At 37.5% G+C, this 14,598-nt stretch overlaps 1 protein-coding gene across 1 annotated transcript in view; it reads left to right on the top strand.

Annotated features, from left to right (window-relative positions):
• The window catches only part of LOC107209769 (transcription initiation factor TFIID subunit 4-like), a gene marked incomplete at its 5' end in the record, with an annotated part of 144,735 nt that overhangs the window by 37,030 nt on the left and 93,107 nt on the right, over positions 1-14,598 (top strand). Inside the window, one exon of the mRNA XM_015639796.2 lies at positions 6,627-6,796. Coding sequence (XP_015495282.2) covers positions 6,627-6,796 — 170 coding nt within the window. The remainder of the gene's footprint in view (positions 1-6,626; positions 6,797-14,598) is intronic.

The following is a 14,598-nucleotide window of genomic DNA, read 5'->3' as shown; positions in this document are numbered from 1 at the left end:
CCTGAGCCTGGGGATTGTTGGTTCTGGTTCCAAGGGAGGGTTTGGCTGTGTCTGAGCTTCCTTAGGTCATAGGGGCTCTGTGGGCCTCTGTAGGAATCAGGTGCTGCAAAGGTTCAGCACAGTAGCAGTGATGCACTGAGCTGCTCTTGCCAGTTCTTTATACTCCAAACTTTTATTTATATATATTTGGGGTATTTTTCCTTTTGTAGTTTTGTAGTGAAAAGCAGATCTTATGTTTCCTGCATTTCACTCTTGTTAACACCATTTTAGATGTGGTAAAATATTTGCTTTTTTTATTGAAAGACAAAATATTCCTAGATTTTAATTTTTATCTTTTTATGTTGCTCTGACATAATCAAACCACTAATTAATTTTCAGGTTTATGCTTTTTCAGGTGAAATAAAAGAGAATTTGTAGCTCTTTGAAATATCTCTGCTTTGAGGCATGTCAGTATTGTAACTAATAGTGGTAGTACTTAGTATTAATCTGGAAGCAAAATCATTCAATTTTTTATTTTCCAATGCTTTTGCCTCCCACTGAGTATTTAAATGAATTAAAATGTCTGTTGGGTTCAATTGTACTGTCTTAATAAGTATTTTTTATGTTTGTAAGCAACATGAGCATTTATTCTTCGTTAGTATAGCTTTCAATTTTACATACACCAAAAGGGACAGCGTTTTTTTAACTGGATGTTGTAAACTGTGCCAGGATTGATTCTTGCATTCACTTAGTTTATACATAGAATATATTAGGTTAGCTGGAATTGTTAATTTTCCCTTGGGGAGAAGCAAATGCTCAAGGCACTGATTGATAAATCAATAAATCTTTAGTGAGTTTGGTAAATAAGCTGTCAAGGGTGTATGTCATTTTTCCTCTAGAGAACAAATTTTAGTCAGAATTAATGTGTTTGTTTCCTTACATTGTTTTCTCCTTCAAAATAGTAAGACACAAAGCTGCATTTAAATAAGTCCATAAAATTGCAAGGATTTATTAAACAGCAGCAAAGATCAAGCTTTTTCCTGATATCTTAACAAAGAATTCAGTTGTTTGCATATTTGCATTTCAACCCCTAACCTCTCCTGAGGACAAATAGATGTCTGACTATTAAGCCTAAAGGCACAGAGCTGGAAATCTGTATTAATCCTCTGAATGCTGACTAGTTTTCCTCAACATTCCCAGCGTGTGTGAAGAATGTGTTTTTAGCCAGAAGGCAAACTGGCATCTAAAGCAAAGCAAGAATTTTGAAAAATAGTTGTGTTATGTATAAATTTATTTTGCCCTTAGTGTTTTATTATTGCATATTTGTTTCATTATTTTACATTCTGCTTTCTTTAAAATAACTTATTTGAGCTTTTCACTCTTGTGAGCGAAGTGTTGGTCACTAGAAACAGAAATCTGAACTTCATTGTATGGTTTTTGGCTTGTTTTTTTCCCTCTTCTCTATTCTGAACTGTAGGAGATACAAGATGGAATTACATAAAAGATCTAGCAATTAAGAATTTTGCAGCTATGCCTTTAAGGTCAACGTTAATTAATGAACTGTAAGACTGCTCACATGAGTTCACTGTTACAGTAGCTGTTCTGCAATGTGAAGCTGTGCTGTGAAATTTTAGGTCACCTTTTTTGGTATTAAATTTATTGTTGCTGTATTTTTCAGAGAGAACTACATACAACCCCAGTTAGGTGGCTTCTCAACTCCGTTACTACCTAAGGACAGAAATTGGAATTTCATTTTTAGTGGTGGTTCTGTTTGTTTTGCAAGCAGAGGTCTAGACTTGGGTTTGTACCAGAACAGGCCAGCTTGAGGTTTCTGTAGTTGCAAGAAGCAAAAATCCCACTGAAGTCTGCCAGGGACCTGTGCATTCATCCACAGCTGCTGCTCATCACCTCCCCTGGACCCCTCAGAGTGACACCAACTCCTCCTGCTGTGGTGAAAGCAGCAGCCTCTCAATCAGTTCTTACCCACAGTTTGGGTGGTGGTCACTAAAGTGCAAACATTAGTTCCTGATGTTGAGCTAGAATAATTCCAGTTGCAAGGTCCAGCTTCCTGCTCGGAGCAGGTCTGGTTGGGTCAGGGCCTGCTCCATGTGTGCTCTGCATTTCTCCAAGGATGGAGGTGGATGTTTGTCCTCTTGTGTTATCCCACCACTTCCAAAGTGTGCTGAGCAGGGCTCAGAGCACTGCCTGGCAGGGCCAGAGGTGAGCAGATCTATCCTTTGGTGTGTGGCATGATGCTGTGTTCTGTTTGCCATTGGCTGCCAGGTAACCAGGTGCTCCTTCCTTTCTATGAAAGCCTTTTCTTTTCTGAAATGGAACTTCCAGGTTACATCCTGGAACCTGCCAGTGTCAGGTTTTGTACAGCCAGTGTGATGGAGTTTGTTTTCAGAAATAGTTCTGTGAAATTTCTGAGATCATTTGAAGCTGATTTTAGTATCTGTGTTTTATTCTGCTGTCTGGCTGCGTTTTGAGGTAGACTCTATGTGGAAATTAAAAATTTGTTTTCAGACCTCTTGCATAGCCAAAAAAACCCTAACTCTTGTCTTTTTTCTTACTTTCATTTTTAAAAATAAATGTTTAACAACATAAGCAAAGTAGCTTGCCCTTGAAGTGGTAGAAAGCTAATGTGGATGTTAAATGGATAACTTTAAAATTTTCTTCTTAAAATGCCCTTGAAGTTTGTTTTTCCAAATGAATATTTCAAGCTATAAGAGGATTGTGTTTTTTCCATATATTTTAAAATAAAAAAAAAATGCTGACCAGAAATGTGGCCTGTTCTGTCAGCCCTTTTGCCTGTCAGGGAGAAGATTCCACATAGACTGTAAATGAATTGTGTGGCAAACAATATTAGGGAGACATTCCAAATTCTAACATGAAAGCCAGAATAAACATTATAATTAATGTGTAAATGGAATCTATGCCATTATAAAGTATATCACAGTAGTAATTACAGTAATTTCAAGTCACCATTTTTATGCCATGTGTTGTTGTGAATCTCTGATTGTGTGACCCATGGAATCTGTGGGATGTAGGGACTTTGTCCTGGTGACAGGCAATTTTCCTTGTAAGAGAGAGGGGAGTCAGTAGCAGAATGATGTCTCAATTGCTTTATGCATTCTGGCTTATTTTGGGAGCAGTTCAGTGTTGCAGTTTGGGACAGCAGTGGCTCAAATCTGACAAAGTGCACGAGAAAGAAAAACTGTGCAATCATGCAGTTACTGTTTGTTCATAAAGAAAATGACAGCAGGTTTTTTGATTTTTTTCTCAGTTTAAACAAAATCTTTGAAACCTTTCACAGGTAACTGTGCAAGTGCTTTGGGTTTTCTTGCTTATTTTCAGATAAGTTTTTTTTTTTTGTAATTGCATTAGTGTTTATAATGAAAATGAAAGGGAAAATTGTTACAAGAGGTTGAATAAAGGAGGAAGAATTGGACTCTTGGATCATTTTAAGATACAGTTTGTGTTTGGAGGGATTTTGAGAACTCATGCTGTCTTAAAAATACCATGTGTGTTGGAGTGTTAGATTCATCCTATGAGACTCAGAATTTAATTCAGTGAAAACCAGAAATATTTACTGAAACAGTAGAATTAGGATGGGCATAGCAATATATGCCAAGAAATATGAAATTGTTAAATACTGTGCTCTGATGAAAAAGGAAAGATAGACAGTAATCATCAGTCTAGATGACCACTGGATGGCATCTTTGTTCCACTGAATGACTTCTGAAAACTCACTTATCTGGGCTTAAAAGTTCACTTTTATAGGAAACTGTTCAGCAAAAATAGCAACTATCTTTATATATAAATGTATGTTTCAGTATGCAAACATTTTTCATTATGAGGTTCCTCGAAGTAAGGAAGAATATATGGATAAGGTTCTTCCTGTCAGGAAAAAAATATAATCCCAGCTGTGATAAATATATTTCTTATTCATCTTCCATGTAATACTGAAAAAAAAAAAAAGGATGTACTTGCAGTTTGTAGCTTGCAAGTGTAAGATGGAAGAAAATGATTCTGTGCAGGAGTTACAGTGATGGTCTTTGTAAGTGCTATTGCATTGGTTTCAATAATTTCATTGAAATCTAATTTGTGTCCAAAATACATGTCTGGTTTTATTTCAGAAAATATTTATTTCTAATGTGGTCACAGATCTGTACAGTGAATAAAACTTGGAGTAGCTAAACTGCTAAGCAGAAGGAAGGTAACAGATAAATGGTACTTCAGCTATGAAATAAAAGGAGAGAGAAGTATAAACATCTCTTGCAAGTTATGTCCTGAAAGTCAAGACTGCTGTCTTGATTTTTTTTGATTTATTTATTTTTAAATGGATGATGGCTTGAAGGAGGTGGAAGTTCCTCTGTCCTGGCAGCGTGCTGTGGAGGTACAGAACAGACTCTGGGTTGCTGCTGGCCAGCTGTGCCCAGCTGTGGCAGTGCTGCCTGGAGGCTCTGGCTGCTGCAGGGTCAGGGCCCGTGGGGTGTCACTGCTGCTTTTGTGGTTTGGTCAGTTTGAGCTTCACTTGGAAATTCTGGGTTCAAGTCTGTGTTCCAGAAACTTCTGTTTTTACAGAGTTTGTGTTGTGATAACTGCCTTGACAGGAGTTTGTTTTTCCTGTGGTGTGAGGCCTGCTGAGGATTTGGGCCTTGTGAGTCCTGGGTGATGCTCATTCTATTTCAAGCTTTGAGGTTTTAACCCAGCAAAATCTTAGTTTCTTTTTGACCTGTGATTTTTTATTTGTAGAATTACAGACTTTGGAGTTGGCCACTGAACATTTCAGTGGGTGTTGTTTGTGTGGTGTTGGGGCAGTCCCAGGTCTCTCTGTGTCCACACCGTGTCAGATGTAAAGGTGACAGGATTTAGAGATGTCTCCCCTAGGAGGGAAGGCTGAGGGAATCGGGTTTTTTCAGCCTGGAGGAGAGAAGGCTTCAGGGTGACCCAATTGTGGCTTTCCAGTTCCTGAAGGGAGCCTGCAGTGAAGATGGGGAGAGAAAATTTACAAGGGTGTGGAGTGGCAGGATGAGGAGAAATGGCTCCAAACTAAAAAGGAATAGGTTTACATTTGATGTTAGGAAGAAATTGTTCCCTCTGAGGGTGCTGAGGCCCTGGCACAGGGTGCCCAGAGCAGCTGGGGCTGTCCCTGCATCCCTGGCAGTGCCCAAGGCCAGGCTGGAGATTGGTGCTTGGAGGACCTGGGACAGTGGGAGCTGGCCCTGCCATGGCTGGGTTGGCACTGGATGGGCTTTTAAGTTTGCTTCCAACCAAAAGCATTCGATGATGCTGCAACACTGTTCTCAGGAATTTCATTTTAAGACAAGAAATCAAGTGCTTAACACTCCTGGAAATTAATAGAAGCTCATTTGTATAGAATTTTTCTGAAAAGCATTCTGAAATATTCAATTTTCTGCCTCAAGTGTTCAGCACATTTCTGCAGGTTTACGCAAATAAAAGTTCCTTCTTGACTTATTCCCACTAAAGAAAACAAAAGCAGTATCTATCAAAGCATAGTGGTCTTCCACCAAAATTGGATGTTGTAGTGCAGATAACAGGTAAAGGATGGGAGAGAGGGAGGACCTAGATTATGGATTTCTGGATTTGCCTCCTTTTTTTCTCAGACCTTTCTTGCAGTTATTGGTTTTTACTGTGGGCATTGAGCTTGTTACAAGTGACAAGTATTTTAGGGTGCATGGGACATGATGTATGAAACAATTTTTAAAAAACATTTTAAATTAAGCTTCGTTTCTTTACTTTATACAGTAATATGAGTCTGGACTTGAATGTTCTTATCCATATATATGTATTCTGAAAATAATATTCTCAAAGGTTGTGTAATCAGTACAGAATATGTTGAAATAGTGTTTCTGTCAATAATAGCTGTGAAACAGAATGTGCTAAATCCAGATGGCTGTTTCCACAGCTCTGACTCATACCTCAGACAGGTAGGAGGTAAAGATGCTTGGGAGATACCAGTATGGAAACTCAAATTTGTTTGTACTTTCTCAAGCTGTTGAAAAGGATGTTGCAGGGCCAAAAATGACCTGGGAGTTGCTATCATCTTCTCAAATGCAGCTCATTTTCCTAAAACTTGTTGACACAACTGATATTTATATGTTGCCAGAGAAAATACCAACAACATACTCAAAGCCACAGTTGGAACCCAGGTTTACCTATGAGCTCAGCATGGTCAAAGAATCTTCCCTGGCTGTTCCTGAAATTGTTTTGATCCCCATTTTCGTAGGAACTTGTGAAACTGTGCAGGATTAGAAATTCATAGTTTTGCTTTTAATTTCTGTTATTTTACCGTTTTATGCCTGGTTTTCTTTATAAAGAGAAAAGCCCAGTGTTAGTGGTGATCATTGCCTTCAGTTTCCTGATCAGCCTGGTGCCACTGATATCACTGACTCTCAGATGTAGACACCTCTGCCACACTTTCTGTTATCAGTCAAGTTTTCCAGCTTCTGATGTTTTCCTGACGGAAAGAGAAATACGTGGTGATGTTCTATGAAAATGGAGACACTGGGGGTTGTGTCTTAATTGTCCCACCCACTGGGCATGTGGCATGTTGATTTTACAAAAAATGAATTTATTACATGCAGAATTTGGTTTTATATGGCTTTTCTTTTTTATTGTAGAGATGACGACGACATCAATGATGTTGCCTCTATGGCTGGTGTTAATCTTAATGAAGAAAGTGCCCGAATTATGGCTACCAACTCTGACTTGGTTGGAACCCAGATCCAGTCCTGTAAAGATGAACCCTTCCTTGCTGCTATACCTCTCCATAAACGCATACTTGAAACGGGTGAGAAGCACATCCTTTCCTTCTGGGAGTGTTTCCTTCAGAGGGATGAGGTTCTGAGGAACAGAATATGCTTAGCACTTAAGATGGTTTTTTAAGCATTTGATTACATAATTTTGTATTTCTAAATTTTCAAGGTTTTTGTGATAAAAGTAACTTACCTCAAGCTGGAAATAAAATAGCATGCTGGTACTTTTAAACTTCATACTTTCCCTATTTTTTTTTATCCAAGGATCTCAAAGCTCTTTGCAAACATTAATTATTTCTCACAATCCTCCTTTACCTTTTACACACGAGAAGATTGAAACAGAGAGGTAAAGTAAGTAGTACAGGTCACAGAGGACACCTGTGATTAACATTTAACAGAATGCTTAAGTTTCCTGTCAAGATTTTCTTTCCCCATACAAACCAGTTATTCAGTTCTTAACACCTGCATCTATTTAAGTTCATAGTGATTTTCTTATGATGTGTTTTTAAAAACTGTGTTTATTTGTCGTGGCAAAAAAGTATGTTTATTTATTCTGCCATTTGAAAATGGAAATTAAAAGCTTTAGAAGAATAACTGTTCAAAATCAGTGATGTTTTAAGGTTAGGAAATATGCTTCTATAAAACAGAGTGTATTTTATAATACATACTTTATTAATATACACTATGTGGACTTAAATGTATAATTTTCAGCATAATTTTGCTTGTGTTTTCAGTGCCATCAGTGACATACTAACCTTCAATTATTTAAGGATGTAAATTGTATCTCTTTCAGACCTGTGCCTACATCACAAATTTTTAGGGATCCAATTCTCAGAGTTTTGAAGATAAGAACATAATGTTGTTGCAAATCAGCTCAGCTAGGTTTTTTTAAGTCATGTGGTTGCTTCTGAAATGTTATTTTTGTTTGTTTTCATTGAATTAATGGGAGCCTTTTTATATTGCAGTTGCAGGCAAGTTCTTCATTGACTTATTGTCAGACTTCACTCTTGTACTTAACAAAATGCCATTTTAAGTTCCCCTTTAGAGAAAGGAATGGTTTTGCAGGCTGTAGTGAGCTGGCTGTGAGGATGTGATGACAGCTGGGAGAGCATGTCCTGCCTTTTGGGACTGGCTTAGCACCACCTGAGACTGCAGCCAGCAAGGTCTTCATGAAATGTGTCTGAGAAACTGTTGGGAGGGGTGCTCACATAATAGCTGATACAGGTGTAAGAAAAGGAAAAGGCAGCAGACATAAAACTGTTTTAAAGAATGGGAAATCAGTAATGAATTTGCCACATAAGCCTTAATGAGCTGTCTGGCTGTAACAATTGCTGCACAACACGGAGCTGTAATTACAAGTGCAGGACTTACAGGAATCTGTACATACTTTAAGAGCCACAGAACCCATCACACTATTCATCACTGCCTTTTGGGGTTTGCTCCTCTGAGGAACAAATCCCTATGGCTGTTTTTGAAGCTTTATTGGCTTTGATAATTGAAATGAAACTTTCAAAGCTTTTAAAAGCAGCTGCAGGGATTTACTTCTCAAAAGCAGTGAATCCAGAAGAGCGGCCACTCCTAGTGATCTCCTGCAGCCACTTTTAGAGCTTTATTTTGGTTTTACATGAAATCTTTTATAGTTTTGGAAGTGGCTGTGGAGTTCAGAAGTGGCTACTATCTAGGATCTATGGCTCTTGAGGAGAGAATTCCTTCAGCTGATTTTGAAGTTTTAGAAGCTGGGTTTTCACTGTGTGTGGCCAGATTTGTTGTTTGCTTAGGACCACACACAAATTTAGTAATTTGTGCTACTGGGCACTTAAAATAATGACATTGTGAGTTCATGACAAGACTCAGTATTGCCATATGTTGCTGTGACAACACCGGGACTGAGCAAAGTGCCTGTGACCTTCTTGAGCACATTAGGAAAAAGTCTGTTATGTGAGTCCTCATTCTTCTGTTTTCATTGTGCCTGTTGACAGTGAGATAAGGTACATTGTTTCTTCTTACTTTTGCCTGAATATGACTTAAACAGATGTTATTTTCCACCTTTAGGTCTATTCATATTTAATCACTTCAGTTTTAGGGCAGGGTTTTAATGTTTTAGTAAAAGAGAGTTTTGTGATGTGTACAGTATTAGGAAACTGCTTGTCTCCTTTCTCAGAAGCTAGATCTTTCAAGTTTTCTGTAATATTAATCTCCTCCTCTCTTTTCTGAGTAAGAGCTCTGTCGAGCAACTCAGTAGTGTTCCCCAAAGGCTGTTTCAGAGATTGTGCTTCCATTCACCAGAGCTGGAATATAAACTGCTAAAGTGAGAGCAGATGCTCTTCAGACTTTGGCAGTAACCACCAGCCAGATGCCTCAAAGTCATAGTGAAAGAGGTTTCTTAATATATTGTATGTTCTTATCTGTACTTGAGCTTGGCAGTGTTATGATCCAAAGTTTATTTTAAATCTGAGGGACTAATATTGATCCATTTAAATGGGAGAAGTAACTGAAAGGTAATTAATGCAAAGATATTCATCCACTTCCCACATGCTTCCTTATCCAATTTTGTATCTAGTCATTTTGGGCTGGTAATCATTGCCATTTGTTCATGTAGGAAGGCAAGGCTGTGACTGTTTCAGATTGTTCCTTGATGCAAAATCAAAAGTGGGTATTTCTCAGCATATAATGTATTTCTTTTGTTATTCCACTCGGAATCATAAAACTTTAAACCCTGATCTTTCTACATGACAGCATAGCACAATGAAACATATACAAAGGCTTTTGTTTCTCTTTTTGGGAAGTTGAGAGGCAGAGGTTGATATTCATCATGCATGTGCATACTAACTCCTGACACTTTCTAGGTCTTTAACTTTGTTAGTTGAATGAGTTTCTTCAGAGGGGCCGGTAAGCTGATTAGACCCTCACAAATAAATAATGCTGAAAAATCCTTGCTTTTCCACATGGTTTTATGGGAACAAAGCAAGAAAAATAACCTTCATAATTTGTAGTTGTTTCACTTTTGTTCATTCTTAAGTCACTTCTTGCTGGGTGAAAATGCTGAGTTAGGTTTTAGAAGCTAGTTTTTGACACTGAGTTTTTGCTGTTTACTGAATGATGAAGCAACAGGCAACAAGTAATGAAGCAGGTTTTTAAGTGTGACAGTTTTCTGTAGTTCATAACCATCTTGTGAAAATAGAGATTTCTTGGCTTCAATTCCTTGATAACAGCATGGTTTCTGAGCACAGATAAGAACGAGGCTGCACTGCATTTTATATTAAATTTTAGTGAAAGATAGCAGGACACAGTGAAGGATGGCATAAAACATGACCCTTTTTGTAATGTCTGATAACTAAATCCTTGGGAAAATGGAACAGCTGTCTCATGTACTTTCCTGGGAACTTGGTGGTCTCTCAAACCTTCACTGGGGGTTCCAAAAAACTTTGCTTTGTATTTTGTAAACAGCAGAGCATGATACCTTCACAGGCTTCGAATCTGCAGCAGCTTATTAATTCCCACAACTTTTAGCTCTAACTGATTTCTTCTACAACCAGGTGATGCCATTTTGCCTTTATTAACTCTCCCTAAAATGTCACAATTTGTGGTGAACCCTAACCATAAATTAACTGTCATAGTGCAATACTATTTAAGTAAGAGTTTGGCATACTGTATTCTTTGACTTAGATGGTTCCTTTCTCTCTTACTTTTCACTTTTTGTGTTCTTCATCACATTTTTCTACTTCAGTTTTATTGTTACAAAGCACTGGCTGAATAGAACAGATGTGGCATTCCAAGAAATACGGGACTGGTTTGGCCACATGAATCCATTTTGAATACTGTTCATCTTGTTATCTTCCAAATGATTTTAACTTAAATACATATCATAGGAATTTATTTGAGAATCAGCCAAGATACTTCTATTTCACATTCATTCAGAGTTTTTTTACATCTGCATTAAGAAATCAGATTGTCTGTAGCATGGTTTTACAAAATGCTATGTTTATTTGTTTTATTTTATAAATATTTTATTTTTACCTAGCATCAGTATCAATGTCCTTTGGAAAAAGTCTGTTACACTGACTTAGCATACATCTACAATATTTCCCACCACAGATGTAGTTCAAGATTCTCTTGCTTCATATAAATAATTTTTTAGTCTAGGAGACACATAGTGGTGCATTCCAGTTATTATAAAGCTTGAAAATGTGCTGATGAATCCAGTTTCTCCTAGTTCAGTTAGTTATATGGCCTACAGTGTTCCTTAAAACAACTTCAGAGAAGCTTGGCTGGTTAGGATTGAGCCACTGTTTCTGTCAATATAACAGTTGTATGGTTAGGCTCAACATAATTTATAGATTTACCTTGCTGTTATTTTACATGTAAAATATGTTTTTAATTCTGTCTGATGAAATATTGATCATTGCTCTGCCTTGATTCTTTCTTTGTTCAGCCCCGCTTGAATTGCATGTCTGCTGTAAAACTGCATGTTAAAACATAGAAATAGCTTATCTGTGTTTTCTATATTCTGAAGTGTATTGAATCCACTGTGTGGCATTGCTGTGGCAGCAGTTGTGTGCATATGTATATATATTTTATATATATATTATATATACATTATATATTTTAAATATAGAATTTGTGTGCTTTAGAGGGCATTTTATATTGCTGAACCATGTGAAAACCCATAGGGGTACCCTTCATGGAACCAGGCCAGGTGATTTCAGCCTCTATTTAAAGCATTTGTTATTAGCTCAGTAAGTCTTTTTCATCCTCCTTTTCTGGGTTTGTTTGTCAACATTTGTGTTCATGTTTGAATGAGATGAAGCTGTCCTATTGATGACTGCTCTTTCATATCCAGAGCAGCTCTCACATAAGAATATAGTTATTTCTGTGGTTGCTTTACTTTCAAGGGCTTTTACAGCTGCTTCCATTGCAGTGGTTGTGTGTTCTGAAATTCTGAGCTCTCTGATTACGTGTTAATATAATATTTTGTTTTCACTGTACTTTTTGTTAATGTGACTTAGTTGTTTTCACTGCTGACTTTAAGCTTTCTGTCCATAAGTTGATTTGTCTTCAAACTGAAGTACTGGTTTAAGTATAATTTTTTCCATCAGCATCTTTCTGTCAGGATGATCTCCGTGAATGCCTGTGGACATAACTCTTGATTGTCTTTGGGGATTGCTCTAACACTTACCTGTTCATAAGTGTAGCAGATTGAAGTCATGCACTGTCCTAAGGACAAGCTTAGTCTGCTTGAACTGTACCTACAGTGGAGTTCTCTGGATTCTACTTGCTTTTTCTCAGGGAACAAAAACAGTCATGTTAGGTATTGTATAATCCAAATTGCAAGTTATTGTGCATGCCAAAAGCATGGACTTTCTCTAGTTCCTGTAAACTTCAGTCTGGCACTGCAGAGATGTGGCAGGTGTAGAGATGTATCCTCATCCTGACATCTGGAATAGTTCTGTAACTTGGGCTTTTTTCATTAGTATAAAACAAACAATTTGCTAGAAATTGTATTTAGTTGAGAAGATGTGTGCTGCTCCCAGTTTGCTAATTAATGTCCATAGTTGTGAGAGTTGTTTCTTAGGCTGAGATTGGAGTTTAGTGTACATGTTCAGTAGAGAATTTGGTTTTAAATTCCAGCTGAATCAATTGTAAATGTTACAATGTTATAAGACAATGATATTTTATTTACATTTATTATTTCCTTTTCAAAAAAGGTGGGAATAAATTCCCATCCTAGTATCAGCAGCAGTGTTGCCAAATAAACATAACCAGTAAGTACTTCAGCAGAATGTTAAACCCTATTGTTGTTCTTTCTTTAATAGGTCCATGATTAGACTTCCTGTTTTACAAGATGTCCCAACATGTGTTGGAATGGTAACTTCAGTACCACCTGAGAGCTTGGAGTCTGCCTTTCTGTGAAAGGTAGGGCAGCTTCTGTTCAATATTTTTTGTGTATTTCCAAGGTTTTCTTTTTATTAATCTTATTGGCTCTGCAACACTACAGAATCTGAGTTATGCTTTTAGCAGTATCACCTTTAGGTGTCAGAACTGATGTTATTTCATCAAGCAGTAATTTCTCAAAATAAATATGATTAATTTAGCTATGTTTAAACTATGATTATTTATGAGGAAAATGATGCTGTTTCTTCAGGCATCATTTTCAAAGGTTTTACTCCAGCTGAACTGAGAGCATGACCGTACTACTTGGTCTCAGAAATATTCAGAGAATTCGAGTTTTGTTTTCACCATAATAACTTTGTTTTCACCCAGTTTTCATTCTGTTTTGTGAATGTAGTGAAGCTCCATCTTTAAAAGGTCTTGCTATTTCTGGAAGGCAGTTCTGGCCTTCAGGGCCCACCAAAATATGTTACCCAGCCTCAGAATAAATTTGCATCTGGGAATTGAACGGCTTAAATTTCCAGGTCTCTGCAAAGGAGAGCAAAATTAAGATCATCATTCTGTGGAGATGCATTCTCTACCAGATTAATTTATAAAGTCCATGGATGTAAAATAAGAACAATAAAAAGAAAACCTTAGAGAACCATTCAATATTGCAATAAAGCTGACTTACATTATCCCTGTAGGCAAACTCCATGCTCTAGAGGTGGTGCTAATGTCCCCAGCACTCAACACATGTTGGAACATCTTTGTGGAGGAGGAAGTCACTGATCAGTGAGCAGCATCTTCAAGGATCGTTTAAGGGGGAAAAAGTAAAAGGTAATATTTTTAAAAATACGTTGGAATGATTGTTCATTATGTTTATTTGGCAATCCTGCTGCTCATACTAAGGTTGTAGTGTTTTCATTTCTTAAAATTGCTGAGAAACTTCATAAACTTCCTTCAGTCTTTCCTTCTCCCACGAGTTTGAATTGTGTTTGCCAGCCTCCTTCACATTGCTGAGTTTATTGCACAGAAGTCCAGAATTTACCATAACTCCTTGGCAGTTTGACACTTTTTTCAATGGTTATAATGCAGAGAGGGTTAATCTGTGGTTTAACCAGTTTTGCAGTCCCTTGTGTTAAATAAGTCAGAGCCAAATATTGAACTGGTACGAAGACATTCTGCTGCTAACCAAAGGATATTTGTTTTCAAGGAAGCAGCTGCAACACAAAGTTGTGCCAGATGAGGTACCACCATCTGTTCGTGCACACAATAGTGTGGAAGTGCAACTTTAATATAAACTATCATAAACTAAAGCTATTTTGACAAAATTAAGTGACTGTGTCTGACCTGGTTAAATTTTTCAGTGGTGGATCTGGTGATGCTCTATTTGGTATTAATGAATGTGGCATGATGTCCTGATCTTGGCAGTTTTAATTCTAATCCTGGCCATACACAGATGAAGGTCCTGACATTTTTGAAATTCAGGTTATGATCTTTGGTCTGCTCTTCTGGTATCCTTTGAATTTCCTGGGTTTTGTGCATATCCTCCCTGTCTGACATGCCCATCCTGCCTCCTTAGACAAAGTCTCACATCTAACTAGTCTGCCTGGCATCAGGCTTGTGGTGACAACTGTGATACCTGTTCTGATTGTGGTGTCAGAGATGGCTTTTTTCTTGAGAAAAAATTGTCAAAATGTCTGTGCTGTTCACATAGTTTGCTTTAAAAGAATAGAACCACATAGGCAAGTTATTATACTTGGTATTCCTTTAAATCATGTGGATGTGATGGAGAGTGTGTTCTGTTCCTTGTGAGAACTATGCTATAGGATGCTGGCATCTGTTTGTCATCTCTGACATTCTTACAGGGGTTCTGCTCCATCTTTGTCTTACCTGGTGTACTGTCATAATCATGTATTTATGGTGTTTGAGCCTGAGGTCCTCTCTTGGTTTACTATTTTGAGTT

This window comes from Parus major, chromosome 11 (genome assembly GCF_001522545.3).
Source record: "Parus major isolate Abel chromosome 11, Parus_major1.1, whole genome shotgun sequence".
Lineage (NCBI taxonomy): Eukaryota > Metazoa > Chordata > Aves > Passeriformes > Paridae > Parus > Parus major.
The sequence above is the reverse complement of the archived record's forward strand: the minus strand, read 5'-3'. Positions and strand labels throughout refer to the sequence as shown.